Source organism: Talaromyces rugulosus, chromosome V, assembly GCF_013368755.1.
Source record: "Talaromyces rugulosus chromosome V, complete sequence".
NCBI classification, from domain to species: Eukaryota; Fungi; Ascomycota; class Eurotiomycetes; order Eurotiales; family Trichocomaceae; genus Talaromyces; species Talaromyces rugulosus.
In genome coordinates this window covers 1149604-1177549 of record NC_049565.1, presented here as the reverse complement: position 1 = coordinate 1177549, position 27946 = coordinate 1149604, and the positions used below count along the sequence as shown (strand labels likewise).

General features: G+C 48.6%; 11 protein-coding genes across 11 annotated transcripts; 3 read left to right on the top strand and 8 right to left on the bottom strand.

The window, feature by feature from the left end:
* Positions 1 to 519: 519 nt before the first annotated feature.
* TRUGW13939_08952 (uncharacterized protein) lies at positions 520 to 2168 on the bottom strand (the record flags this gene model as incomplete). The annotated part of the gene is made up of 3 exons (XM_035492077.1): positions 520 to 1658; positions 1727 to 1973; positions 2043 to 2168. The coding sequence occupies 3 exons, from the start codon at positions 2166 to 2168 to the stop codon at positions 520 to 522; spliced, it is 1512 nt and encodes a 503-aa protein (XP_035347970.1).
* Positions 2169 to 2213: 45 nt separating this feature from the next.
* TRUGW13939_08951 (uncharacterized protein) lies at positions 2214 to 2745 on the top strand (the record flags this gene model as incomplete). The annotated part of the gene is made up of 2 exons (XM_035492076.1): positions 2214 to 2432; positions 2500 to 2745. 2 exons carry the CDS (start codon positions 2214 to 2216, stop codon positions 2743 to 2745), a joined length of 465 nt encoding a protein of 154 aa, XP_035347969.1.
* A 1556-nt stretch (positions 2746 to 4301) lies between these two features.
* TRUGW13939_08950 (uncharacterized protein) lies at positions 4302 to 5172 on the top strand (the record flags this gene model as incomplete). The annotated part of the gene is made up of 3 exons (XM_035492075.1): positions 4302 to 4421; positions 4490 to 4747; positions 4801 to 5172. The coding sequence occupies 3 exons, from the start codon at positions 4302 to 4304 to the stop codon at positions 5170 to 5172; spliced, it is 750 nt and encodes a 249-aa protein (XP_035347968.1).
* A 2047-nt stretch (positions 5173 to 7219) lies between these two features.
* On the bottom strand, positions 7220 to 8644 carry TRUGW13939_08949 (uncharacterized protein; the record flags this gene model as incomplete). Its single annotated transcript, XM_035492074.1, has 3 exons — positions 7220 to 8216; positions 8302 to 8466; positions 8559 to 8644. 3 exons carry the CDS (start codon positions 8642 to 8644, stop codon positions 7220 to 7222), a joined length of 1248 nt encoding a protein of 415 aa, XP_035347967.1.
* Positions 8645 to 9384: 740 nt separating this feature from the next.
* On the bottom strand, positions 9385 to 11318 carry TRUGW13939_08948 (uncharacterized protein; the record flags this gene model as incomplete). The annotated part of the gene is made up of 2 exons (XM_035492073.1): positions 9385 to 10950; positions 11013 to 11318. The coding sequence occupies 2 exons, from the start codon at positions 11316 to 11318 to the stop codon at positions 9385 to 9387; spliced, it is 1872 nt and encodes a 623-aa protein (XP_035347966.1).
* A 145-nt stretch (positions 11319 to 11463) lies between these two features.
* Positions 11464 to 14690, top strand: TRUGW13939_08947 (uncharacterized protein; the record flags this gene model as incomplete). The annotated part of the gene is made up of 4 exons (XM_035492072.1): positions 11464 to 11604; positions 11656 to 11952; positions 12015 to 12124; positions 12191 to 14690. 4 exons carry the CDS (start codon positions 11464 to 11466, stop codon positions 14688 to 14690), a joined length of 3048 nt encoding a protein of 1015 aa, XP_035347965.1.
* Positions 14691 to 14919: 229 nt separating this feature from the next.
* TRUGW13939_08946 (uncharacterized protein) lies at positions 14920 to 18184 on the bottom strand (the record flags this gene model as incomplete). Its single annotated transcript, XM_035492071.1, has 5 exons — positions 14920 to 15684; positions 15939 to 16584; positions 16658 to 17218; positions 17278 to 17955; positions 18093 to 18184. Coding segments are annotated over 5 exons (2742 nt in total), but the record flags the coding sequence as incomplete, so codon positions are not given.
* A 222-nt stretch (positions 18185 to 18406) lies between these two features.
* TRUGW13939_08945 (uncharacterized protein) lies at positions 18407 to 19937 on the bottom strand (the record flags this gene model as incomplete). The annotated part of the gene is made up of 3 exons (XM_035492070.1): positions 18407 to 19361; positions 19430 to 19734; positions 19788 to 19937. Coding segments are annotated over 3 exons (1410 nt in total), but the record flags the coding sequence as incomplete, so codon positions are not given.
* A 478-nt stretch (positions 19938 to 20415) lies between these two features.
* Positions 20416 to 21999, bottom strand: TRUGW13939_08944 (uncharacterized protein; the record flags this gene model as incomplete). Its single annotated transcript, XM_035492069.1, has 1 exon — positions 20416 to 21999. One exon carries the CDS (start codon positions 21997 to 21999, stop codon positions 20416 to 20418), a length of 1584 nt encoding a protein of 527 aa, XP_035347962.1.
* Positions 22000 to 22548: 549 nt separating this feature from the next.
* On the bottom strand, positions 22549 to 25053 carry TRUGW13939_08943 (uncharacterized protein; the record flags this gene model as incomplete). The annotated part of the gene is made up of 1 exon (XM_035492068.1): positions 22549 to 25053. The coding sequence occupies one exon, from the start codon at positions 25051 to 25053 to the stop codon at positions 22549 to 22551; it is 2505 nt and encodes an 834-aa protein (XP_035347961.1).
* A 430-nt stretch (positions 25054 to 25483) lies between these two features.
* TRUGW13939_08942 (uncharacterized protein) lies at positions 25484 to 26674 on the bottom strand (the record flags this gene model as incomplete). Its single annotated transcript, XM_035492067.1, has 4 exons — positions 25484 to 25651; positions 25710 to 26133; positions 26185 to 26420; positions 26489 to 26674. The coding sequence occupies 4 exons, from the start codon at positions 26672 to 26674 to the stop codon at positions 25484 to 25486; spliced, it is 1014 nt and encodes a 337-aa protein (XP_035347960.1).
* Positions 26675 to 27946: the final 1272 nt, after the last annotated feature.

Below are 27946 nucleotides of genomic sequence, written 5' to 3'. Positions count from 1 at the left end.
CGGCCAACTCGGATCAGTAAGTAGAGTATGCAGCCAAATTATAAATGCCGGGGTACTGGGATATATGACCAAGAATCTAATGAGGGGTATCATGCTAAATTGCATCTAGGGCAAATTCCCTCGTGCAAGTTATGCCATGCATACGCCAACTGATGTGATCGGTGTTTTTGTTGTCTTAATACCGAGTTGACTTATCAGTAGCACGTTCCTACCCTGATAGGCCGATGACCATGGATACTAAATTATTCTAGGCGCTCAATGTTACACATATGCACGCCACCATGCGGGTTCAGAGTCTTAGACCGACTTGGCTAGATGCTGTAATATCCCGGGTCAATTTCCGCTGTACTGTGTGCGATACATGTCAAACTGGTACATAAATCGTCTGTATTGTACTTCAATCTCGTGCTCAATTGTTTCAAATGTTAATTATATACATGTTTTTGGAACAATGGTTGTCGTTTGAAATTTTTATTGTTCTTTATATATTATTTTATATTTCGTCGAGTCATACAAGTTTCAAGTGATTTCGTCGATATCACGGCTAAAATTGCCGTAATCCTGAATGCGCAAGGACATGGTCCCGGCCAGCTGGGAATTCCTAATCAGGACCGAGCGATCGATGCCTTCTGATAACATTTCATACATATATTCGACAAGCATTCGTCTGACCGCTTCGTTGGCGGCTCCGAAAAGCTTAAGCGCCGACATTGAATCAACAATGAGGCCGGCTTGATTGTCGGCATTCCCCTGGAGGGCGTCAAAGGCGGCTTTGATGGTGATCCACATGAGCCCTTCCATAGTGAGTAAGTCTTGGCCCTGGCTGTCTTGGTCGCCGCTTCGGATCAGTGATAAATTTAGACGGTTCAGGAAGAGTTTTGATTGGGAAAGTTCACCGTGGAGGCGCCAGAGGGTGGTGAGGATAATAAATAGTGAGAGATACTGTGCAGTTTGCAGGGCATAACGACTGTGTGTAGAGAAATCGGGACGTAAATGGCGGGAGAGGAGACTGGAGGCGAGGAGTAGGCGGAGCGATTCGCTCAGGTGTAGTTTTAGGGAAGGTTCATATTTGGCGTTTGATGTCGGACTGTTTGGGTCCGGAGGCATGAAATGTAGCTCTGACGGGTCGATGGTGTTCTCTCCCTTGGCGATTATCTCTAGGATATGGAACGCGTGGCGGGCATCTGATGGCCCTAGCACAATGTCGCCGGCCGGGGGTTCACAAATAAGAAAAGGCATTAAATGGCTTGTAAATAGTAAGGGCGTTGTGGAGGCAAGAATCATCTTCTTAAAGCCGCCTCTTGTCTGGACGGCTCGCTCGTATCCTCTGAGGTGTATATTCGAGGCGTCACGTTGCGATATGCGGGATTCAGTCATGGTGGCCATAATAAGGACATCGATCAACTCGTCCGAAATAGGACCGGTCGGGCTGGTGCCGAGCTTTTGCCGTAACGTCTGATAAGCGACCGACTTGCGACGAAAGATGGCCAAAGGCGGCCCTTCTCCACGACGACCGGCGACGAAACCGGCGGCGGCAATCAGCATCCATTGAAGCGTCATAGGCGATCGAAGCGATAGCGCAAAGCTGATATCTCGGACGGGGTTGAAGACTGCATCTGAACGAGTGCCGTAAACGTCTCGCGAAACGACAGTAAGATCTGTTTTTATGGTTGACTTGTCTTAGTCCAGTGACACAGGCACATCGAGTGTTGCGGGGTATGCTAACAGAATTGTAATAATTGCTCATCCTCTCTATTAAGAGCCGTTGGTAAAACACAGAATGGATCCAACACAGACTTGACTTGTGTGATTTCGGGCTTCTGTTCAACGGGTGGTTCAACTGGCGTTTTCCGCGTCAGAGCGAAACTTTTCTGCAAATCTTTTAGTTCGACGCGGGGTTCTGGCTGCTTCTTCTTCGCCTTTTCATCGTCTTTGGCAGCATTATGTTCGGGCGGCGTGATCGGCTCAGTTATCTTTTTTGGGGGGTGGTTCGGTTAGTCCATTGGAAGGAAAGCAAGGGAGAGACCAGGACATCGACATACTCTCGACGGCTTCGCCGGGGCACTCGAAAAGCGCCATGAGATGACCTGAGGCTGCGATGCAGGGGCCGGAATTCGCCGTCGCGGTGGTGGTTTGCTGCCTCCTCCTCTGGCGGGGCCTTGGACCATGTCGAAGGGGGAGCGAGTGTGGGGGCGTGGTGCAGCAGGGAAGCGATGCAAGACAGATCAAACAGATGGGATCGGTTGGAATTGATATTCAGCCGCAAAGCCCCAGGGATGAAGGCTCGTCATTCGCAGGCATTTTCGTCTCGACTGCGCAAAAACGCTGTCGCAGGAATCGGCGACGTTCGACGGCGCTGCAGAAAGCCCGGGGAAGCGCTGCCGGGGCCGTTAGCCGCTTTCGGCCTAGCGGTCCTTCACAGTCCGGGCGCGGTGTGTCGCTGTCACATGACCGGCGCCCGCGTCACATGACTCCATCCCGGGCGGCCTCAGCGCTCAGGCAAACATCGCGACTCTCCCAAACTTCAACTTCGCCGAAACGCCATGCGACCTGCAGACCGGCCTCGATCCTCGACCTCCTCGCGCCGCCTCTGGTCGCCTGGACGCCGCTTCGTGGTTTCACATTCTTCCCTCCACCCCCCCCATCGCATCACATCACGCCCGCCAACCCCCATCCGGACAACCCACACGCTCGCCCAGAGACACTTCGGGGACACAACACATGCACACGCGCCTTGTGCTGTGATGGGATACGGCCACAGACACCGCGAGGACGGCCAGTGCGGCAAGGCTCTACGTCACAAACACATTCTGGGCCGTGTCGCCCATGGCCATGGCGGGGATGGACACCCTCCGTGCTGCTTGCTCGGGGGGTAAATATTGCAGACAGTGCCTTATTTTATACAGCAAGGTTCAAAACAGAGGAGAGCGCGTCCGCCTCGATTTATAATAGTTTCTCCTGCTACTAGTACGTACCCTTTTTTTTTCCCTAACCAATTCTCACCCTTGAAACAAACAAAGCGCCTAGCTGCCCTCATTGGCAGCTTGACATGTTTGATTATTATTGTGCGTGCTGGTTTTACGTGCAGAGCATACGCCACAATATTCCGGATCGGGTATAAGGATGTTCCACAGTGGGCTTCCGCTGATTCTGCCAACCCAGCCCAACCGGGAAATAGGCGCCGGGCGAGTACATGTCAGTCAATCAGTGTGACCTCAAAATTGGGCCAGAAAGGGGACTGCATGAAAAAACACCAGCACGCAACGGCTATTGGGTGGACATTGCAGGGTTACCAGCCACATGGAGAAACCCGCTCGTGTGGCTAAGCAATCTGTCTTCCGCCGTCACAGCACAGAGCGCTAAGTTCCAACTAATTATCACCTAGCTCTAACACGGCATTAATGTTTACATCATTATTTCCCTCCAGGTACAAGTACTAGCACACAGCACCCGTTTGATTTACGCACAAAAATATACTGTCAACTTGGCTGTTATGTCCAATCTGGCCCGATCAGACCTCAGGTCACGTGATTGGTCTGGCAATGACATGACTATTTATAATCATCGCGGGAGATCTTGTCATACTCTTCGTATAGACGCAAAATCATGCCAAGAGCGAACAAGTCTAGCACAAACGGTCAAAATCCGAAGTGCTAGGAAGTCTCCTTCGTCGGAAGGCTGCCTCCGAAGACATGACCCCAACTTGCGCGGCCGAGACGCACGGTGAGGTTGGACAAACACGCCCCCATTATTTTTTGATTACCTTACTTCCTCCGCCGGCGCTCGGAGCTGAAGATCTCGTGGGAGCCGGAGGTGGGAGCAGTTCTCAGCAGGGCGGGGCATTAGCAGAAAACAGGAAATCGACAGGGGTGTGAAAAAAAGAAAATTTTTCACAAGGAAAATTCAACACACAGACAAACAAACAGAAAAATGTACAAGCCGCCGGTTCCGGATTGGCGCCGGCTGCTGCAGACTGCAGACTGCACTGCAGACAGGGAGGAGCCATGATCGAGCCAAAGACGACCCATGCCGGTGGATTGGTAAGAAAGGCGCATGCCCAATTACTTCGTTTTAGCCTCAACGTAGCGCAGTAGCCTAAATTCCCATGCGGGCCGTTTGCTTAGTCCCCGCCAGTCCGTTAAGAATCAACTGCATACTTTGCCTTGTATAAAAGGCGCGGAGACCCGCCAGGGTGCGCGCCTACGTAGTCTGTACCCAGTATTGATAACTCTCTGTACATCTAAACACCCATTTTCTACGCTCTGCTGTATCTTTTCTTATACCCTACATCTCACTTTCAAATGGACTTTGATCCAGCTATTATGCTCATGCCAGGCAACAACTCCGGGCTGTCCGGCAACCAGGGCTGGTTCTATAATAACGACATGATGGAAAAGTTCGACTACTCACTCGATACTCTGGTAAGAAAACATATTTAACATAGAATCCAAAGACTTGTTTTGAATCAATACCTGATGGAGTACAACAGGACATGTCCTCAAGCCCATCCCACGGTCTCACTTCAAACAATCCCATTATTAAGAAAGAGATTATCTTCGAGCCCTATGTCCCAACATCCGCCATGACACCCCCTTCCTCAACGTCAACACCCAGCCCTCAGATGTCACTTGCGAAGCCTTCGCGGACGAGATCATCTTCCAAGAAAGACAAGACAACCCCAAAGAAGACGCGTGTTCCAAAGGGCGGGACTGCCTCTGACGATGATCTGCCCGAGGACAAATCTTTAGTATGCTATCCCACCTTATTCTATTATCAATCACACTAATTGTCTATTCTCAGAGACGGCGCGAGCAGAACCGCATCGCACAGCGCACATTCCGCGAACGGAAAGACCGATACATCCAAAACCTCGAGTCGCACATCAAAGACCTCAACGCCAAACACCAATCGCTAGAAGCCAACTACAAAAAATCCACCGACCACGTCAGCGCGCTCTACACACAGCTAGTCGAGCTGCAATCGGAGCTGGAAGCCTGGCGATCCTTTGCGCACACCACCTCGGCGGGACCCTCTACGCCGTCTTCAAGCAGTATGCAAAGTCCGGTAATTCCAGTCGCGTCGCATGACGAGACGGAGATAATGCAGGCTTTACAGATTCATCCGTTTTACCATCCCCCGCCAAGGTCAGCCTTTGGACCAATTTCGTCATAGACCTGTTTTTTTGGTGTTTTTCTTTTTTCTGTGATTATTATTATTATTTCCCTCCCCCTCAAGCCTCGTGCTTTCGCATAATAGCCCGTGTGTCATTATCTCAGCGAATGTTCTATTAGAAATCAATGCATGCATTTACAAATCAATTATCTAATCCACTAAATTAGCTATAAGAAAAAGAAAATAATAAATAAAAACTGAGGGGTCACGCATGCAGATACATGTAATACTTTAGAGTGCTAAGGTCTAGAAACATGCAGAGATCTACTTTGGGACGGTGCGGCCACCAACTTCCTAAAACGGCAACTCATCTATTTTCCTAGTTCGGACTAGCTGCATCTGCCAATTACATTCGCGCGCATGAGTGTGCAAGACAAAAAAAATGATAACAACAACAAACAATATAAAAATCATTATTTTCTTGAACAATGGACTAAAAATTCGATCGACGACCATTAGAGAGGGGCACACTAAAATCCTGCCAGCAAGAGAGAGGGTCGCGCAAACGCGCCACTTGACGTAAAGATTGATACAGCGGACTTTTTCCGGTTAATCGGCGATCATCGGTAATACATTCGGCGAAGCGAACGTAGCTGTCATTGATCTTGTGGGTATTTGTCATGTCGTTCATTCGATTTTATGTGTTTAGTGCGATCTGCGATCTTGGGAATAAGAATGCTAAAAAAAACATAATCAAGCCCGGAAGCTACATGTCATGTACGGGCACGTCAAACCTGGACGGAATAACACCGTGCGAGACAAGACAAAGCACACCACTAGGGGAAAAACAATCTAGAACCGCCAATTAATTTTGTCTTTAACCGAGGCCAGTGTTTCACTCGATGGTGCTATATTAGCCGTCGGACTCTCTTCGGAGTCTCCAGACTCCAGGTGTCCGTAGTACTCTATACAGACGTCTGTTATTACAGCAGTCTACACTCTACGTAGTATAAGGCCGGCCCGCCAGAAACGAACGGCGTTTGCCCCCAATTATCAGCGTGCAATCAACACCGGCGCCGGCGCGATGGATGCGCCCATGCGGCCTGGTGGTCGGGGCTCAGCGCCTGCACCAGTTGACAGGTATATAATCCACCAATGTATTCCAGCGGAGCGTTATTTCCAGTACCATTTGCTGGCAAAAGGCCAACACTGCCCGCGCTAGAAATGCAGCTAAAGCCTTGGCTTCTGATTACGCAACATTTGGCTGGTGACATAAGCTGCGACAATTGCCTAATACAGCAATTGTGTATAGGGCTGGCTCAGTAGACTAGCTTGTCCACGTATTACATATCACCATTTTGGAGGCCAGGCTGTCCAGATGTCTCTGATGCAATCCTACAGAGGGGGTGTCAGGCAGTCAGCACGCGTTGTACATCATGACATCCTTGCATACGCCATACATGAGAATTTGCTGCTCTACCGACAGTCCGAGACCTCGTCCCGCGCTTTGTGACTGGCCACTTTCACTAGATCTGCATGCATCTTTTTTTTAAAAAAGGAAATTAAAAAAATTTCTGCACATGCCAAAAGCGGGCCCGGTCAGTCCTGTCCGACACCGCTTTTTCCTTCCAGAAAATTCGAATGCATGTGCGGACAACTGGGTGATTGGCTCTATGCACCAGGGTAAACAGGGGTTGGCGCCAATCATGGTGGTGAAAGTCGCTGCCAGGGCTATTCACCGCTCCCTTGGCATTGATCACAATATCAAAATGGCGGGATATAAAATCAGAAAAAAAGATAAATAAACTTTAATCTGGATATTTTATACAAATGCGGTTCATGCAAGGTGACCGATGCACGTGCTGTATAGCTGTTTTTCTTTTCCGGAAGAGGCATATGCCCTCGCTTGCAATGATCAATGTTGGAATTGCTCCTATTGGTTAATTCCAGGTTGCTCAGCTTTCTCTACATGTTGCTACCAGGCTGCTATCAGGTCGAACAGTGGAATTTCAAATTCTCAAACTAAATTTCTATTGCAGCAATCATGTATGTATTCTTTCTATAGAGAATTCGATTTTTATGCAACCTGCATTTTCCCTTTTATCATCTATACTTGCGTCCCCGTGTGCAGACTGTGCAGTACGACCTTTAATTCCTTCAAGAATCGAGTCACTTCGTCCTCTGTTCCCACCGTCACCCGCAAGCTGCCCTCGCATCCGTATTCCTTGCCGCGGAAGCGGACAACGACGCCCTTTTTCTCTGCCATGGCTTCGTACGCCCCCAGTGCAGTGACATTGTCTGGCTTTCCATTGCTATCCAGAATTTGCACGAGAAGGAAATTCGAAGCCTGTCCGCCGAGGAACCGGCCAACTCCAGGGATCTTGGGCATTTCAGCCAGCATTCGCTCACGCTGAGTGATGATGTTTGTTCTGTTCTGGTCCATGACAGCAAGATTCTTCGGGGCCAGCGCTGCCTGGGCAATAACACTCGTGGGGCTGGGGATGTTGTAAGGCGCTTTCATGTTGTTCAGCAACGTCGCAATTTCCGGTGTTGTGAAAACACTTCCGAGCCGGATACCGGCCAGTCCAAAGGCTTTGCTCATAGTCTGCATAACAACCAGATTGGGCCACTCGTTCACCCATTCTGCCAAACTAGACCCTTCCGGCGCAAAATCAATGTATGCCTCGTCGACGATAACCACTCCGTTCCACGTCGGGTGCTCGAGTACTTTTAGGATATCCTCCTTGCGGATCAGGTTCGCAGTGGGGTTCCCAGGAGAGCAGATATAGACGAGCTTGATCCGCTCATCCGCCGAGAGTGCCTCGTTGATCTTGTCCGTTTGCAATTGGAACCCATTGTCCGCGTCCAGCGGCACCTTGACGATTTCGACATCGTTGACGTCTGCGGTCACGGCGTACATGCCGTACGTAGGCGGGCATGTAATAATCTTGTCTCGGCCGGGGACACAAAAACATCGTACTAAAGCATCGATTGCTTCGTCCGATCCTACTCCGACGAACAGGTTATCCGGCGTCAAGTCTTTTTGCGTGTGGACTTTCGTGTTTCGCAGATTACATAGTAATTTCTTGAGTTCGATTTGGTAGCTACAGCCAAAAAGCGCAAAGTGTTAGATATATGATTGAATTCCGATTTCCCCGCGCTATTAAAAAAAGGAAAGGGAAAACTCACGGGTCAGGGTATCGGTTCAATCCCAGAAAATCTATTTGCGGGGACCCGGCGTCATTGACAGTCGAAGCAGCGGGCAAATTACCAGCAGCATCCAGGGCAAGACCCGGTCCATAGGCGTTCTCATTCGCATCGAGCAGGACATTTGTCCCGTCGTCTTTGTAGTCGCTGTCGTTCGTTGTGTTAGCTGGGCTCCGTTCGCGGAATGACGTATACCGGCGGAAAAAAAAATTAACACGTTACTATACAGGGCGACTCACTCTCGAGCACATCGGTAAGGTTGTAGTTTGAGAATATTAGGTCGCGCGCATTTCGAAAGATCAAATGCTGACGTTCGTGAAGCCATTGTGGCGAGTGTTGGTTGAGGTGAAGGGTAGTGTAAGAGAGACAGAGACTTGGTGCAAGGCGGGGTGCGGGCAGTTTTGTAGCGGTGGTCAACTACTGTGCTAGACAAAAATGACTCACTTGACAGATGACTCATTTTTCATCGTATCTTCACTACATAGACCAACAATGAGACAAAACAAACGTGGAGTCGGAAAATTCCATAGTTTGTTTAACTTGGTAGTGTCAATCGTATTTATCTTTAGTTGGTACATTATTGATTGATCAATTGTGGTGTCGGATACACCAATATATTTAGACACACCAGTCGAACATACAACATTGAATTATCAATTGATGTATAAAACCTAGTTGAATACATAGACTAGCTATACAATAATCAACTAATGTACTCTAAATCAATTCAATAACAAAATTTTATTGTATAGCCTGCAGAAATATGCACGATTGCTCTATATATTTTTTGCTCGGATGTTATCAGCAAAGCCGAAATCGGCGACGCGATTCCTTCGCGGTGGACCGATATTTTGGTTGTACCACAAACTTGTCAACCAAAAACAAAAGTTTCAGTATACATCTATATACACAAATCACAGCTTAAGCCTGTAAAACATGCAGTGTCTTCAAAGTAACGCCATTTATGCTTCATCTATAGCGTGACAGCCCGTACAAATGAGATAGGTCGAACGAGGTATATAGTTGGCGAGGGAAAAACATAAAAAAAAAAAATACAAGGATTTTTCATCCTTTTTTGGGTTCAGACGTCTTAGAGGACTCGGACGATTGCACCGTCTCGGGGTCTGACTTGGGGGGTTGCGGTTTGTTCTTCGAGTCGGAGTGCTTTTTTCGCTTTTCACGGACATATGTCCACGCTCTGCCAACCCCTGCGGTTAACGCACTCTTGATCGTCTGCATAGTTGCCGGCCACCGGATCGTCTTGGTGATGGCGGTGTGAAGTTCCTCCTTCAGGGAGTCATCGGCAGCAACACGCTGCTCAAAAGGCCCGCCTTGTCGGCGGTGAATGCGGTTTGGATCTTCGTCATTGGCTTTCTCCATCATCTTGAGAAACTCTGCTCGAGGGATTTGATAGCGCCCCTGATACTGAAAGTATAGTCTTTCCCTAAAAGATTTGGGAAGGCGGCGAACCATATTTCCTCGTTTGACAGGGTCCATGTCCTGGTTCAACTGTACATTGGCCTCCGGATCATCAATCCAGTCCGACTCGGTACAGCGAGGGTCGTTGAAGTCACAATTGGGCAAGTTTTCAATCAACGGAGCATATAGGCGGCGAAAGTAATCCATCTGCCCAGTCACAATATTGTTGACCTTGCTCGGATCTTCTGCGGATACCGTCATACGGGGATCGCCCATATAGCTGAGTCCGGCAATCGTGGTATAGAGTTGATGTTCGGAAAACGTTTCTGGCAGGAGAAGAAGCGCAAGACGCAGCGCAGATATCAAGTTGACTTGATTAGCCAGTCGCACACTCGGGTGGTCCCGGAGGATTTTCACGGGTTTTTGCAAGCGACCGGCGAGATACATGGTGTCCCACTGACTGAGGTCTTTGCATAGTGTATCGATATTGACCACACCATATTTGATTAATGTGCCATTCACCGTCACAAATGGATTGAAATAGACGCCGGCACCCCAGTTGTCCTGGACCTGAGAGACAGCGTAGGACCCCAATGACCCTAGAGCGGAATAATGGTCGCGGTGCTCCTGTAGGTTGAGCGAATGCCAATGCTGGGTATGCGAAACCCCGAAGATGAAGTCAATCATTTTCCCTTTCCCTTGTTGGACATTCCGAATAGCCTGGGGCGGCGACGGATGACCCGGTCCAATCCCTGGGGCGGCGGTTTGTGAGAATACCCCAGAACCGTAGGCAAAGGCATAGCGGATCGGGGCACGGAACCTCCACAGTATCTGGCGCAGTGCTTCCTTGAATTCTTCATTGATTATCATGTGTTGGTTGACTCCGAAGTTTTTGGAAGGTAGCTCCGAGAAGGTGGAAATGGACAAGTTGGGATTGTCCTCCCAATCATTGCCGCCGTTGTTGAGTGTAGTCGAACTTGAGAAAGGAGACGATTGGATTGCTCTTTCGCGTGATAGGCCATGTAGAGGTTGATCGTTTATGTGTGCCCTGTCAAATAAGCGATGGTTGCTCGGCGAGCTCGGGCGAAGCGTATGGAAGCTGCAAGCGGAAAGGGGGCGCAAGGAACGAGTATAGAGAGCATGAGGTATGAACGGAGCTCCCGAGAGAGACAAACTCGTGGGAGATGTCAAGCGAGGCGCATTGCGTAAAGCCTAAGCAGCTCAAGTTAGTCCACATGTGTTTCGGGCACCTGGGCGGGTAGTAAGTAGCTCACCACAAGCCGTCGCATGTTGACAGTCTGAAGTAATTGGGAGCAGTATGGCGAGAAAAACCAGCAGAGAGAGAGCGAAATCACACCATAACTCGATTGTCGGAGAAAGAAAGGACTGGTGGAGCGTGTGAGGTTTGTTGAATTGGGCTCCCACAATAATAATGCTATGCTCAGACTGGACGATTGACGTCGATTGCCGCGCCCGCGGTCCAGAGCGTCTTCGGCGCGAAACGGGTCCGACGACTGCCCGCGGCAGATCACGTGCACGGCTTGGCGCAGCTCGGGGCCCGAGGTCACCTGACCGCGCATCGGCCGCGCGCCGCGGTTGCGGTTGCCCGTCCAAACAAACATGCAAACAGGCAGGTAAACAGAGGGCAACACCAGCACAACATAACACAACACAACACCACACCACACGCGCCTTCCGTTGCTCTTCCCCAGGGAACACGCTGCAATGGGCGCCCAGATGGACACCTTCGCCGCGCGCCTGGCGTCTTTTGACGCCACTGTGCCCTCAATCAAGTCCAGGGCTTCGACTACCTCGCGCACCATCCAACCGATAGCATGGCCATACGATTCGCCGTCGCCAGAGCAGGTATAACGAGCCAATTCCGCTGTCTTTGGATAAGAACTAACATTGTCGTAGCTCGCTGATGCTGGATTTTTCTTTAACCCATACGACACAAACCCCGACAACACGACGTGTTTCCTGTGCAGGCGCGCCTTGGACGGCTGGGAGGACGGCGATAACCCAGTCGAGGAACACCTGAAGCACTCGCCCGATTGTGGCTGGGCCATTATGATGTTTATTCAGCAGAACACTTCCAAACCTTCCGAGATTGAAGATCCCACGCTCCCGTCCGTTGCAGAGGCTCGAAAAGCAACGTTTTCGGTAGGCTGGCCTCACGATGGTAAACGCGGTTGGCTCTGCCAGTCCGACAAGGTATGTACATTTTGCGACCCTAGCCTGACCATCGCGTACTAACCGGGGAATCAATCGAACAGATGGTCGAAGCGGGCTGGTACTTCTGTCCTAGTGACGATAGCCCGGACTTGGCTAGCTGCCCGTACTGCAAGCTATCACTGGATGGCTGGGAAGAAACCGATGATCCATTGTAAGAGTTTTTTTTTTTTTTTCAAAAACCCTTTTTCCTACTTGAAAAAAGCACTGATAATAGTAGTGAGGAACACCATCGCCGCTCATCGACCTGCTCATTCTTCGTTTTCGCACTTCCTGCCGCCAAGTCAACGAAGAAAGGAACCCGAGCGAAAAAACCACGCGTTTCAAAAGCGTCGCGACTCTCTACACAATCCGTTATGACGACGACATCAGAAGCTCCTGTTGAGGACGACCAAATGGACGTAAGCGTTATGTCGCAGGCGACAGCTAAAAAGGGCAAAGCGGGAAAGAGATCCACCAAGCCAAAATCGAAAAAGTCCAAGAAGACAGACACTGTGGACGTCACTGCAGACGAGGCAGATATTGCCGAAGAACAATTTGCTGAAGCTGAGCCTGTGGAGGATAAGTCACCCGAACCGGCTAAGCCTAAGCGTGCGACTCGAGGCAAAAAGCGAGCGAGTGAAGCTATCTCTCAGGACACAACTGCAGAGTCGCAACATGAGGAACCGTCTCCAAAGAGGAGGGCCACCGCAATCCGAAACAGCGCAGTGTCGCAGTCTGTAGCTGCAGAACAAGATGATGTAGAAGAGGCGCCTATTGAGGAACCTAGCCCTAAACCCCCCGCCAAGAAAGGCCGCAAGGGTGCCAAGAAGGCTGGAAGTACGAAGACGCGTAAAGCATCTACCGCATCTGCTACTACGAAGATGGCAGCACACATTGCCCGGGACGAATCTGTTCTAGACGCTGCTATTGAGGAAGATCATGATCGAACCTTGCAAAATTCGGAGCCTTTTGAGTTCCAGTACAAGGATGAAAAAAGGGAGAGCGCCAGATTTGGGAAACAATCTATATCTGCCTCGACTGCCAGCGCACAAAATCCCGGCAGCAGTGTTTTGGGCGAGGAAACCGTGGACGAGCAAGAGCAACAACCCGAACAACTTCCTGAAGATGAACTTGACCCGGCTCTCGACACAGAATCCATCGTCGAAGCACCTGTTGAACCCAAGACTAAGAAAGAGTCTAAACGCAAGCCTACTACTAAGAAACCCAAAAAGGGCAAGGCTTCTGTTCAGCCTGAACCTGAACTCGAAGATGAGCCTGAACCTATGCAACTGGAGCGGGACCATACCCCTGAGGAGGAGTATCTCGAGGAACATCCTTACACTGCTAGCGAAAAAGACGAACTTGAATCAAGCCCGGCCCAAAAATCATCTGTTTTCGCGGAGATACCAGTCGAGGAGCCTCGACCAGCGTCGAAACAAGGGAAAAAGCAAGGCAGAAAACAGGCTACAGACAAAGCAAAAAGGTCGACAAAGACAACCGAGACTGAGAAAGAACCTGTGAGCAGAGCTTCTTCTGTTGACGCTAGCGATGAACTGGCCAACCTTTCACTCAACCATACCGAATCTAAATCGACAACACGCAAGAACGCTCGGAAGCGCAAGTCACAAGAAGAAGAGGAAATCGAAATTGCGGACGAACATGAAATTCCTGTGGAGAATAAACTGCAAGAAGATAAAGCTCACCCTGCTCAAACAAAACTCAAACGTGGACATCTATCCAAAGACGCTGAAGATCGTGGTTTAGAAATAGAGCAGCATAGTAAGCCAAAGGCCAAGCGAGGACGACCAGCAAAACAATCTCAGAAACAACTACCGGAGCCCCAGCAACAACGAAAACAAACCATAGAGAATGCCGAAGAGCAAGAGGACGGACCGGAACAGAATGCTTATGAAGATCAGACCTTGACACAATCATCAACGGCCATTGAAGATCATGCACAAGACGTCGTACCAAAGACAGAGGATCAGCCAAAGCGAGGACGGCCGGCGAAATCAAAGGCGCCGTCCAAGGCCGCCAAGGAGCAAGAAGACGAATTGCAACGAAATATGGATGAAGATAACAAACCAGAGGTCGTGTCACAAGCTAAGGAACAGCCAAAACGAGGACGACCGTCTAAATTGAAGGCTCCGCCCAAGACTGCGCAGCGCTATAGTGACCTTCCCCAAGACACGCACCGTGCACAAAGTTTCATCGAATCAGTGGCACAGAGCTCACCTCCGCAGAGCAGCGAAGGCGTGATACCCGGTAGTGGCACACAAGAGAGAACCCCTTCACTGTCCCCTCAATCATCTGATGCAGAAAATCAGCCACCTTCTGCTAGACCGCCTTCTGCGAGGCCGCCTATTTTCTCACCGGCGAAGACGCAGACGACAAGAGTTCCTCTCGCTACGAGTACCCCGACTCTATCGCCCTCAAAACGCCAGCTCAAAACGGGGAATTTGTCCTCGACACATTCGTGGAAGCCGTCTGATATCGAGCAACTTCTTCTAGACAGTTTGGCAGACAAGGAAAATCGTGGCTTTACCGGTTCTCTGAATATTAGCAAACAAATGTTGACCAGTCCAGAGATGAAAATGACAGTGGATGAGTGGATCAAGTTTAACGCGAAAGACGGCGAAGAGAAGCTAAAGCTTGAATGCGAACGGCTTATTGGCGTCTTCGAGAAAGAGGGTGGCCGGGCCATGAGAGCGTTGGAAGGGCTTGAGTGCGTTGAATAATCATCGTGATGAAATAACTTGCATCTTATACAAGGCGTTTGGGGGTTGGCATGGGAGATATGTTTATAGGAAATTGGGATTTTGATAACTTTATGGCAAATGCATTATTTTTGTGTTCCTGATATTTATACATAAACGAGACACCATTTGTCTTCTAAGATAAGACCTTTTTCAACGCCGTGGGTATATAAATGGACCGAATTTCAACCGAGGGTAAATTTGAACACATTCATGCAATAATTCCCAATCGTCCCTCCCAGCCTTCGTCTTCTTGCTTAACAGCTTTTCGCTTTTCTCTTCGCTTTGCCCTCTTCTCTTCACGCTCTCTTGATTCTTCCTCCTCTCGTTCCTTCAACCTAGAGCCAAGATCCAGATTGAGCGCCTTGCGATCCTCCTCTTCCTTTTCTCTTTTCTTGTGTGCCAACCAGCGCAGCCGATTCCGAACATCGCCCACCGAGGCTCGCTTGACCTCGCCGCTCTCCCCAATAGCAATCAAATGCTGCTTGCTATTCAAGTGTTCCACCAACTGTATATTGTCCTTGAACGTAAGATCGCAGTCCGAGCAGTAAAAACCGGCACTACGCCCTCTTTTCCCGACCGCCGAGCCCGCAGGCACCATCGTAGTCTTCCCAACCATCGAGGCGACATCGAGCCGCGACGTGCGCGACGATGTGGTTTCCAGTGTGCTGTAGTCGACGGGCGCGTGCCATTTTTTACCGGCGAGTTTGGCTTCATACCGGGCTTTGGCTTCTGCTCTGGATTTGGCCTCGTCTTCCTTGCCCTTTTTGGCGTATTCTTCGCGATCCCATGTTTTGCGGAAATCGGTATCGGACGACGCCGTGCCGTAGGCTGAGCGTTTTGTGGGGTCGGCCATGGCGAGGTATTTATGAATCAGTTGTAGGGGACGTTGTTGGATGTGGAAACAGAGATCAAGAAAGAAAGAGGCTCGACCTGCGGTGGCGGATGGCTGTTTAAGTGGTCCGTGCGGAACCCACTTTTATAGTTCCTCTGTTCTGGATCTTATATTATTTTCATGCTCATCTTTGACTCATTTTAAAAGTAGGATTATTTAGTAACATGCTCATAGCCATTTGAAATATTTAGTTCTTGTCTGGTGCTAAAAATAATACAGAATCATGCCAGTCCAACAGAGAATGGGTCTACGTCTATGGCTTCTTGAATCTTCACCCAGGTATCATACCATGGCATTGGCTCTGTTTGTGGCAGTTTTGAATTTGTCGAATTGACAGCCTTTTGGACAACCGCTTCTATTGCCAACCAGCGTTCACTGTCGTTGCTGTTGAAAGCTGACAGTGGAGAGGACATTAGAATATCCTCTTGATTCTCCAACAAATCGTACCAGACCTGCCGGATATGATCTATTGAGCGCAGCTGCCAGACAGCGAGCTCCATGTATTCACCAACATCTCTCAATGCATTGCAGCAGGTTTCTAGATCCGATACCGCCGCTGTAAACACTTCCCGGTTGTGCGAGCTAGCCGTGCAAGCCACATATAAATGAACCATGGCAGCAGTGAACATGGGGTGAATAAACTGAATATTAATACGTCGCAGCGTCCATAGACGATCATACATTCGTATTATTTGGGTGATTCGCTGCGCCGATTCGGCGTATTTCCTCTGTGCCTGAAGAGAGAGGAACCCGGTGCTGCTTCCACCCTTGGGTTCGGTGATGAATGGGTGATTTGCAAATATCATCACCTCGTGGAACTGTGCGTGTAAGACTAAGACATGAGGTAGATAAATATTCGAGGTGCTCTCGTAGTTGACCGTAAGATCTGAGGGCAGTTCGTCCATCCATTTATCTAACGCCCACGTTACGGCAGATGTATGCATGCGCAATTGGCCGATGGAACTTGTTTGTTTATCATATCTGTGGGTGTATTAGAATTAAAGAAATTCATATATAATAATGGGCAATTCAAATGATGTCGCATTCCACATACAATGTGTGTTGAAATCGTTCCATAATGAAGCATAGTTTCAATTGTTGCCGCCACATAGAAGCAACTGGATCAATATGTTGCCCGCCATATTCCGGCAAGCTCATCGGTTCATCGGTATAATTTCTCCAGATTCGCGGTTGAGAATTCGTCGTCTGTGAAGGGGTCTGGGCTGGGTTCCTGTTAACGTTGACGACTGGCCTTACCAACCGGCCGAGATAGTAGCTCCAAGCAGTATCAATGACATAAGTCCCCCAAAAAGCGGCACTTCGCGCAATGGCTTCTTCTCGTATTATATCACCAGACTGAACGTAATGCTCTACATCCATGTGCAGGCCCAGGTGGTGTGCAACCTGTGCGGCCATTCCGGAATAGAGCCATCCGCGCGAGTCTCGGCCTCTACTCACTTCACTCCCACTCATCATGGCTAGGCCTTGCACAGTGGCGATAGTCGGATTATCCATATCATGTTGTAGCTTTTCTCGTGCTTGAAAGATGAAAAAGTCATGTAAAGGCGGAAGTTCGGGAACATCTCGGTCGGTGAATAATGCTCCCCAGGAGCACCTGAACCATAGATTTTGATTAGTTTCTCTATCATGTTTCGATTGGGTTGAAATACAAACATTGCATTTACGAGGAACTCGGAGTAGCAGGATGAAACCGGTGTATCATCTTCGTTGTCGGACCTTGACAATGCCTGTTGTCGAGCACTCATAAAAGCTTCCTCGTCTACGACGCGGAAATATGGATTTTCCCAGGTAAAATATAGCTGTATCAAATGATCTTCCAGTTCCCGAGGTACTGTATGTGTCACATCACCGGTATATTCAAGTAGTGACGAGTCCGACGGGCTTTTATCTTTTTCGGCGGATGAAGGTAGGAAAGTGGAGGTTGGAGGCTGGAAAGGGATTGAATTTCGCAAGAAATGCACATTCGATGTTGCGCCAAAATATTTCAGCTGGCCATGGTCGCTGAACTGGAGTGAGCCAGTTCTATTCACGAGGAGTTCAATTTCTGGATCGAGACCTGGGGTTAGGGAATTTCCTCTGTCAATGCGTTCGATGAGTGCCTGTTTGCGATCTGGACGGCCGTCGTTTTGTGACTTTGAATATTCGCTTTGCACCATCGAGGACTGCTGTCGAGAAATATTTGATGTCTCTTGTCCATTGCGACATAACGTTTCTCCTGCCGATGATTTCGAAGCTTTGGTCGAATATGGGATAGGAACATTGTGCTGCTTCAGAGTGTTTTCGAGGAGACGGATACGAGCAACCAAACTGTTGACGGCTATTTTTGAGATTCTAATGCCTTATGAGCCTCACTTCAAATCGATAGATTGATCTAAAGCCTACCTCCTCCGGTCTGGACGCAGATAAGTGCATTCTATCTGCAGTTTGTTGCAATTGGTGCATCGAGGCGATGTGCCATCGCAACGCACCTTGAGCCGAAAACATTCGTCACATGCCATTCGTGCATATACTGTTGCAATGTAGCCAACAATGCAGGGAAAAACAAAAGTAACGCGAGACACTATCTTGTGAGTAAGTTATCAAGATAAAGAAAGCAGGATGAAGTATGCCCTGTGCGGGGAACATTGAACCATTCATCTCCGGAGAGCTCTCCGGGGAACGCGGGGAAGCTGATCATATCGATTTCGTGTTCTTGGCACGAGATAACAACTCGCTACTACAAATCCAATCTATAAATGGTCTCTCAAATTGACTATTAAAACTAGAGAGTACCGCTATATCATTATAGCGAGAGTGCCCAGCCAAGTTCTGGAATATGCTTTATCTCCTCGATGTTCCAACAAGTTTGACTGGCCAGATCAACATCTGCCAACACCTTTGCGCATTGATTTTTGAACTTCTTCTCCAAGGCTTCATCATCCATTGGCGCATTGAGACTTCCAACTGCATGTTCTACATGCCTTTCTAGCACGGAACCGTCATTCATGGTAAGAACAATCTTGGCTTCATCAGGCCGAAGCTTCGGATCTATCGTTCCTTGAATCCGGCCTCGAATGGCCACCACAGTAGGGTCCTGGACAATATGATCCTCGTATTCGTCGGGAGTTGCCTTGCCATATAGCAGTCCAATGGCACCGCCATGGTAGAAGCTGAATTTACCTTCTAAACCATCTTTAGGGGCCGTCTTGCCAGTCAATTCCACGACCAAGGGGTGGACAGTCACTTGAACTTGCTGTATATTTGTTGAAGATAGGCCAAGTCGTTTTATTTCCGAGTGGAGTTGACAGCAGCCATCAATGACAGGATGAATGACAATTCCGCACGGATATGGTTTGAAACTGTTGCGCAGGATTTCCCACCGGCCAGACGACAGTCCTCCTGCTAACCCAACATCACTTTGCTCCTGCAAATCTTCCGTGTCAAGTCCAAGCCACTTATTGAGGTTGACTTGCACATCTTCCTTTGTGGCTCCGACCACATTTGCCCAACCGCGTTTTGCCTCCAAAGCTTGCCCGCTACTTGTATACCCCTGCTGCGCGAGAACAGCTGCTAGAAGCCCGCTTTGTGCAGCACGTCCAGTGTGAAATGCCTTTGTATCCGAACCAAACATCTCCCGCAAGCCGGTAACTTGGGTTGAAGCAATGCCAATGCCATGCGAAGTCTGCTCGACAGACAGGGATAGCAGCTTAGAAACCGCCACGGCGGCTCCGATAGAGCCAGCGCTGGAAGTAATATGCCTGATGAAACAGATAGTCAGAGACCACAATTTAACCGCCACTTTTTTGGGTTTTGTTTTCAGCCTCACCATCCGATATCATAGTGCTCTGGCCAAACTGCTAGTCCGAGTTTGCATTCTGCTTCGATGCCGCATACAAGTGCAAGCAGAATGTCCTTGCCTGATGCTCCTACCTTCCACTCGGCAACTGCGAGTAAGGCACTCGCTACGGGGCCAGCGGGATGAATGATGGTATCCAGGTGCGTGTCATCGTAATCATGCACATGCGAAGCAATTCCATTTAACAGAGCAGCATGTTGAGCATCGACTAAACGATCGCCGGCGCCTAGTAAAGATGCAGCTGGTTGTCCAAAAAATGGCTCCAAGGCATTGAGCTAATACCCTGAGTCAATGGTATTTAATAATATAATCGGAATCAAACACATACAGCAGTAGTGGTTGTGAGATGGTTAGACCCTCCAACAGCACAGCCGGCCCAATTGTAGAAAGTTCGGATAGCTGCGTCGATTACATTCCTGGGTAGTTGTGAATACGTCAAGTTGCAAGACCAAGAAGCCAGATGTGCCGTTGCCATTGCTGCTCAATATTCGATATTGAGATATATGTTGTCTTTTCTCAAAGTGCGATAATCGGAATAAATCCGGAGGCGTGGGGTGGGGTGAGGGGTGTCATTTCTCGACTTAGTAAAAGACCTGTTGATGTCACAGTATCGGAAAGAAATAATAAAATCAGTAACACTGACTTGAAAAAAGTAACATAAGACTTCCATCGTTTGGCGAAACTAGGCTATGAAAACAGTTCAAGTGCTACGTTTTCCTGCCATTGTATCTTAATAGCCTTCGATCACATAGTAATTTCGTATCTATTTCGCGCATGGAAAAAAGAACCAAAAACACGTTAAGAATAATCTGGAAGTTTAAACTACTATTTATCTTACTAAGTGTATGGTGTCAATTGGTGTACCTTGGTTGATTGTAAATATGGCTGAGACTATCGAGGGTAAACTCCAGACAGACCAACAAGGATCTGTATACAACACCGAAGACAGCAGATTGCTAAGAAACCTTCTCGTCATGGAAATTTGTCGGTTTCAATTCTTCATCAGACGCAGATCCTGAGGGCTTCATATCCCGTAAAGCCTCCTCAGCAATTTTCGCGCGCTCCTCCTCTGTGGTATGATACCAATGAGCGGCAACCTGGTCTCCATCGCCAAAGAGCTCTCCAATCTCTTCCAATGTCCGCCCTTTTGTTTCTGGGAAACAAAAATAAATGTAGCAAATGTATACCGCAGATGGAACAATCAGAACAAGATAGAATTTCCAACCAATGCTGTTGAGCGCGACGGGAGCTGCGACCAAGGTGACCTCTGACGCTAGATAATAGCCGCTGAGGCCAATGGCCACGCCTTGAGTGCGAAGATGACTGGGGAAGATCTCTGGAACGTAGACGTATTGAGTCGCATCAACGAAGAAACACCACCAGAAGCAGTAGAAAAACACGAAAAACACCGTGGCCCTGAGCCCAGCTGTGTTCTCTGTGCCGAGATACGTTGCTGTCAAAGAACATAGAAATATCAAAGAGCAGATGCAACCGATGGACCCAATCAGCATGAAGCGACGTCTGCCAAACCGGTCAATGTAGAATGCTGTCCAAGTGTTTCCAATCAATGTGAAGCTTGTCCAGCATGCATTAAGCAACAACGGCACTGACCCCGTCAAACCGAGCCCGGAATAGATCAAAACGCCATAGTTTGTGATGACGAAGATTCCCAGGAATTGATCTCCCCACATGAGAAGAAAGGCCATCAGAGCACGCCTTCGGTTTGCAGCGGTACGGAAAATCTCGAATCGGCGAGTGGTCATGGACTTGTCCAACTCGTGCTGTTTCTCCATGAGGTAGAATTCTTGTCGGGCGTGGATACTATTGGGGTCATCAGGGGTCTTGTGTAGGCGCTGGACAATATCCCAAGCTTCGTCACGTCGTCCTTGTTGTAGTAACCACCGAGGTGAGAATGGAATTGCTGGACTGCCCGCGAGCACGATGAGCGGGGAGATCACTTGAAAGGCGAGTGGAAACCTCCAAGAAAAGGTAGCATGCGGATCAGTTGCCTTCATAAAGTAACAGGCATATCCGAGCCAGCCTGCCAATGTGTATCCCACCGCATACATTATACCTGTAATAGCCACCATCGCGCCACGGGTCTCCGCCGTCGAGACCTCTGCTTGGTACATTGGCACAACACATGCCAGGATTCCAGCCCCAAGACCGGCGACAAATCGACCGACTAGGAACATGGCTATATTGACTGCTCCAGAACACAACGCGCCGCCAATAATCATCACGACGGATCCGATCTGTATAGTGCGTTTTCGGCCGTAGAAGTCGGATGCCCATGCTTGAAAATAGCATCCCGCGATGGCACCTGCGGAATTGACTCCATTCAGGGCCCCGATTATGTTGGTCGTGTGGGCATAGCCTGGTTCTCCCTGCGGAGCCAAGTTGAAATATGTGTAGAAATTGGGCTGTCCGACAGTCGAGCCGATGATTGCTAGCCCGTATGCACTGGATATGGTGCCAATGGCGACGAAGATTACAACCCAGAGGTTATAAGTATTCACAAAATGCTTTTTGAAAATCATCTCTGCGGTTCCTTCTACATATGTAGATCAATTGATCAGTCTGGTGGGAAACATTCTTGCAAAGGGACGCACATGGCGGTATTTATATCAATTGATAAGTCGCGATGTGGAATGTATTTTATTGGAGGATCCATTACCAAAAAATGAGAATGATATCACACGCGTCGGAACCAATACAAGAATAGTTTTTAAAAACCCCGTGTGATACAACTAGTGTACAAAGAGTGCGGGGAAACTTGAGTCTGTGCTGAAATCCGGGGTGGAAACCCGGGGAGGCTTCAATGTTAACCGACAACCGAGCGTGTCTAATACCCCGTATTACTGTCACCAAACATGAGCTAACTAGGTGATTATGCCAAGTGGTGTACTTTTATCTCCTGCTAACATAATCTCGCATAACCAAGCCACTAATGTTTACAGTGTAAATATCAAATATGGATGAATATATGAATTGAAAGGGTATCAATTGATCTGAGAATGCAAACAGGAATCAAATATTTTTGAAGGGATTGCACTTTGGTATGTAGAAAGTGATAAAAATACATCACGTCACGACGACACAACTATATGCTGACCACCAGACACACCAATCAAACTAATCGAATCGGTACCTTGTTGTACCTCAATCCCTGTCTTAGTCTGATTTGATGAATGCCAGACGGTTGTTCCATCCAGTTTGACCGAGTTCTTTTTTGGTACGGTGACATCGGCCAGAGTACCGTTGGGGGACGTGAAATTGATTGTGATGACATCGTTGACAGAGGTCCATTCGACATAGACATCACCATAAGCGGTGGCTTCTTGACCGCGTGCCCAACTGAGACCAGAGGGGAAAGATGGGTTAATAGAGAAACGCTGATATCCGGGAGCTATTGGGATGAGGCCAAGGACATAATTAGACAGAGCAGGTAAAACTCCAGTTGACCATCCATGTGCCATGGAGGTGGTGCCTTGCTCATATGCCGTCCCATTATTGATTCCTTCCCAAAAGGTGGTACCCGGATCTTGAGATGTCATGCATCCATATAACCGGCGTATTTCATCTATAGCGGAATCGGCCCTTCCGGAAAGGAATCGGGCTTGGATGTCAAAATAAGACGTAAACGCATAAACCCGAGTGGATCCATCAGAACCAGGGATGGAGTTATCGTCCATGAACGAATTTCCATATGATAAAGCGGTTTTGTTGCCTAGATAATCGAGAGCCGACTGAGCTTTGGTGCCATTTGCAATACCGGCAATGATGGCGAGACCATTGCCATCCTGGCCATGACGCGTTTTATTAGTCGCAACATCCAGGTATGCGCCCACTTCCGAGTCCCAGAGATACTTGTCTACGTCCTGAGACACCTGGTCGGCTCTTTGCAGCCATCTAGTGGCGTCGTCCGAGAGATTCAGAAAGGTCGCGATACTGGCAGCATTGTTCAATGCAAGCACATACAAGGCATTATCATACGTGATTGCCCCATATCGACTCAGGAAAGCATAATCGCCATATGAAGTCGGTTTATCTAGCAAGCCAGTTGAATTGTCGGTCATGGACGGGTACCAGTTATCCAACACAGCTTGCAGGTTAGGGTAGTATGTCGACGCATATTCAGTATCGGCCGTGTACAGAATATAGTCCCAGCTGGTGGCGACCCACCACAAGGGGTAATCAAACAGGGGTAAAGTGTAATTGTTGATGGATGCTGGTGGGATCCAACCATTGCTAGACTGGTGCTGGGCAAGATCGGCCAGAACATTAGAAGCGGCAATACTAGCATCTTGGTGGGTGAGATAGATAGAGCGACCAGAAACAGCAATATCGCCAACATAGGGGTCGCGATCTCTCTTGGCTCCATCGAAGATGACGGTTTTGCCATCCAGAGTCGGACTATCTGCCCCTCGTGGCTCGGTTGTGTCCTTCAAGAAGGTATCGATGGTAATCTCGTTGGTATACGAAGCATCGTACCAGAATTGATTAAGCTGTTCATCAGAGCACTCAAACCATCCAGAGTAGCTTGATGGGGTTCCGACATATGCTGTGTAATTGAGCGAGACGGACTTGATGTCAACGAACCCCCAGTTGCTGGTATATGGCTCGTCGGATGAGATAGAATCCAAGCTGATTTTGACGTACCGGAAGGCATGGAGGCCGTCGGCACACACTTGAATCCCGTTATACTTGCATCCGTTGGTATCGGTCCAATTCATAGGGGCGCTGGCTACGGCAATCTGATCTGATCCAGGGGTGAGCTTGGAGGAGCCGCTACCACGCTCGGATCTGCTGTAATCAGACACGTCAGTCAGGTATTCGAGGGTCTCCGAAAAGGCTATTCGGATGCCGGGTGCGTTGGTTGATGCGCCAGCGAACTCGATCTGTAGGAATCCTACAACGTCCTGACCGAAATCCAGCACAACGGATGGGATCAGGGGCACGAGGCCCGGCCAGAGTTCCACCACACGTGTATAATCGCCGCTGGCTGAGGGCTGGTCCGCCGTCACAGTCAGCCGGATCTGGTCTGTGGTGACGTTTTGTGAGAAAGGCACTTGGCATCGGGTCTCATTGTTGCCTGTAATTGAGCCCGACACAGCCCAGCTGGAGCCGTTCCAGGTCTCAACGGTGAAGTTGACCGGGTATCCCTCAGTGCTGCTCTCCAGCGTGACGCCATCCAGGGTGACCAGCGACGGGCTTGTAATCGTCAGGACATCGGGGTATTGATTGGCGGTAGCATCATTCCAGATGGTGGTCAGATTATTATCGATCGCATTGGCAGCATAGTAACTACCGGAAGTGTTAGGCCCAGCCTCTGATGACGCCTCGGCCGTGGTCCCTGATGGCCACGTGGGATATTGTTCTTGCGCGCGGGTCAAGCGCGCGATGCCGCTGCCCGAAATCAGGGCGTCTGCATTCCAGACGTTGCCAGTCGAGATGGCAATGGCGGAGGGGACGACGTGGCGGCTTTGCGGCGATACAATGTACTGCTGCCACGATGTCTTGTTGAGTGGCAGCTCGACTGAGACCGCGCGGGCTCCATTCAGTAGGACCACTGCCAGAAACCAAATATGCATCCTGTCAATCAAATAACCCTAACTAACCCTAACCATAAAAAACACGAACACTAGATCGTGGCATGACAGAGCGCTGTACCTGGCGGTGGCGGGTGTCATTAAATAGTAGACAACAATTCGACATGTCAAACACTTGTTTCGTACATGTATTACATGTATGGTGACTAGTTAAAGAACGGTTGATGAGACGTTGTATTCGGTCTTCGGGCTAGTGTACTGCGAAATTTTGAGGTCGGGTCGGGCTTAGTATATCGTTTACTGTATGAGAGTCGTGCCACGCATATAGGGCATGGGGCAAACTCGTGTGGTCCCCTATACTCAAGCCCTGAGATACAGATGTTTAGATCAGAGACTCCACTTCCACAAATTTATACATTATTTATAAAACGGATTGAAACGACTGCAGTTTATATACCTCACTACACATATCTTAAGAACGGCTAAAAACCTTGAGCGAGTTCACCAACCAATAAGAAGATTGGAAGGCGGATGGGTTATTCTGGACGTAGTCCGAGCAAGAGGAGCTCAGACTGGAGCAGGACGCACTACTACTCCAGACACTACCAGCCCAGTCGCCACAGAAGGTGATATCAAAAATCTACGACGGGTCAGCGATAGCAAAGACAATAGGGGAAACAATCGGGGAAAAATCATACGATGTTTTGGCTCTGGAAGTGAGAACCGATATCGCAATCACCCTTGAAGAGAGCCACAGGTTGTCCCCAGCTAGCGGGATTTGGGGAACCGTTGGTGAGATCAGAAGGAACATTGTCATGGCCCCAGAAGAAGATCTGAATAAATTCATCCGTCCATTCTGTTGCATACACTCCACCGTTGTTGTTATTGAATCCATCACCATACGAGGTGGGATCAGTGGAGTCGATACCACAGCCGGCGTTGTTGCTCTGTCCAGTCGCATTAACAAAGCAGTTGTTGGTTGAAATAGAGCCGCTGAAGCCATTATTATTGATGGTGCATCCATCGCTAGTGTGCAGTGTCATGGCATTTCCAGACTGCTGATTGACGCCCTCGATGATATCAATCTCTCCCTGGTAGGGCCAGTTGGCGCCAAGTGTCCAGCTGGGTCGAGTAAGTTATGAAGCTTCTAGAGTGGGCTGGATCGATACTTACAATGCAGGCCAGGAACCACAGTTAGATCCTGGCATATGGGCCAAATCGAGAACGAATAAACTAGAGTTGTAGGTAGTAGTAGAAGTTAGGCGAACGCTCTGACGCCCAGTGCTTGAAGCAACATTGGTACTGTCAACACCAATGTAAGTCGTGTTCCCTTGTGCGGAAATCATGTTATTACTGGTGGCAGTATCCTCGTCAACGAAAGTGACAAAGCCGTGGGTGGGATCATTGTCCTATTTGTTGTGATGTTAACAGTAATTATTCTCTCAAGCGAACTCAGGGTTATGTTGATGACACATACGGTGTAGAAGGAAAATCGAGAGAAGAAATCCAGGCCAGTCGGATACTCGTCAGTCAAAGAGTAGCCCGTACCATTAGAGGTAGCATATCGGCGATGGTTATGAAGGGCATGGTGGCCGGGGTTAATTTTAGAGGCATCACCAAGCGCAGCAAGCGTGGCTAATTGCAGGACAGTCGAGTAATGCATTGCGAGCCCAGGTAAAGGGGTGTCGGTTTAGAGCCGCTGTAAAGGACGGTCCGATCAATTGATGGATAGCCCCGGAAGCTATGAGCAGACTGAAGTTGGGCACCAGGCTCAAGATTTTATAAAATGGAGGGCTAGGAAGTGCGAGCCGGGGGTAGCCACTGCTTTTTATCAACGAAATGATAAAATATCGCTCAAATCTGAGGAGGGTTCGGAATCGATTAAATTGTCGGATCTGAAGAAGCAATAATCATGTTGTACCGAAGGATTTTTCAACTCCTTGGCCAGTTGCTAAATAGTGTATGCATGCTTATTTTCCCGCGGGGCCATAATTTGAGCATTTCAGTCATTAGTGTTTGTAAAGGTTAAAAACGGAGCTATTGTCTGTTTACTACGAAATCGCAATCGCCACCATAGTTTCGAGCACTTTTCTGTTTCGAATTCATCTAGCAACTTGATACATGAGTTTAGATACTACTTTTGATATGATAGACAACATGAGAGTTTACACCTATTTATATTTCAGTCCTCCTTCTGGGAATAACCTATATAATTAGTAAATTACATAACCTTCTTGTAATAACCCCTATGTAACCTAGGGTCGCGAAAAGACATGGGCAATAAACTTAACTAACGCTGTGCGTGCTAGTTCACAATGTGGCTTTCCAGCATCAGATTCGTCCGTTATGTATTATGTGAAATCATGTTCGTGGAGCTCTAGTTTTGGTAAACAAGAGGCACTACCGGGTATTGATCGAATAGCTCTGTCCGCTGTACATCTTCAAATTATTTAGGCAGGTGTCTTGTCCAATAGACATTCAGGTCAATCTTAATCCTCCTACGTATAATGTTAACCTTTATTATTAGAGCCGCCTAAGTGCCGCTAATTCACATAATATTCCTCTAGAAAGTTGAAACCAGTCACAATGTTTGTGTCCAGCTCATGAGATATGAAATGGTGTTAGTCATCTTGGTTACAGGATAAGCTTCAACCGACGATCCTATTCAAGTGCGCTAGCCCCATGACTTCGACTGCACCTGACCAATAGGAGGCCTGCAGCACAATTTATAAATAGTACCTAGGTGTCGATAAGTTCAGAACGGCCCATTGCTACCCCGATTCCCGACGTCAACATGTTGCACTCGGTCCTCGGGTGAATCTGTTTGCGGGGAAAATATTTCTACCAAATACCTATAGGACCCCAACGCCCACGTTTAAAATTAGTCGTTTTTTCATAGTGTGCGGTTCCGGAGTATTTTCAGGGCGTCAGGGAT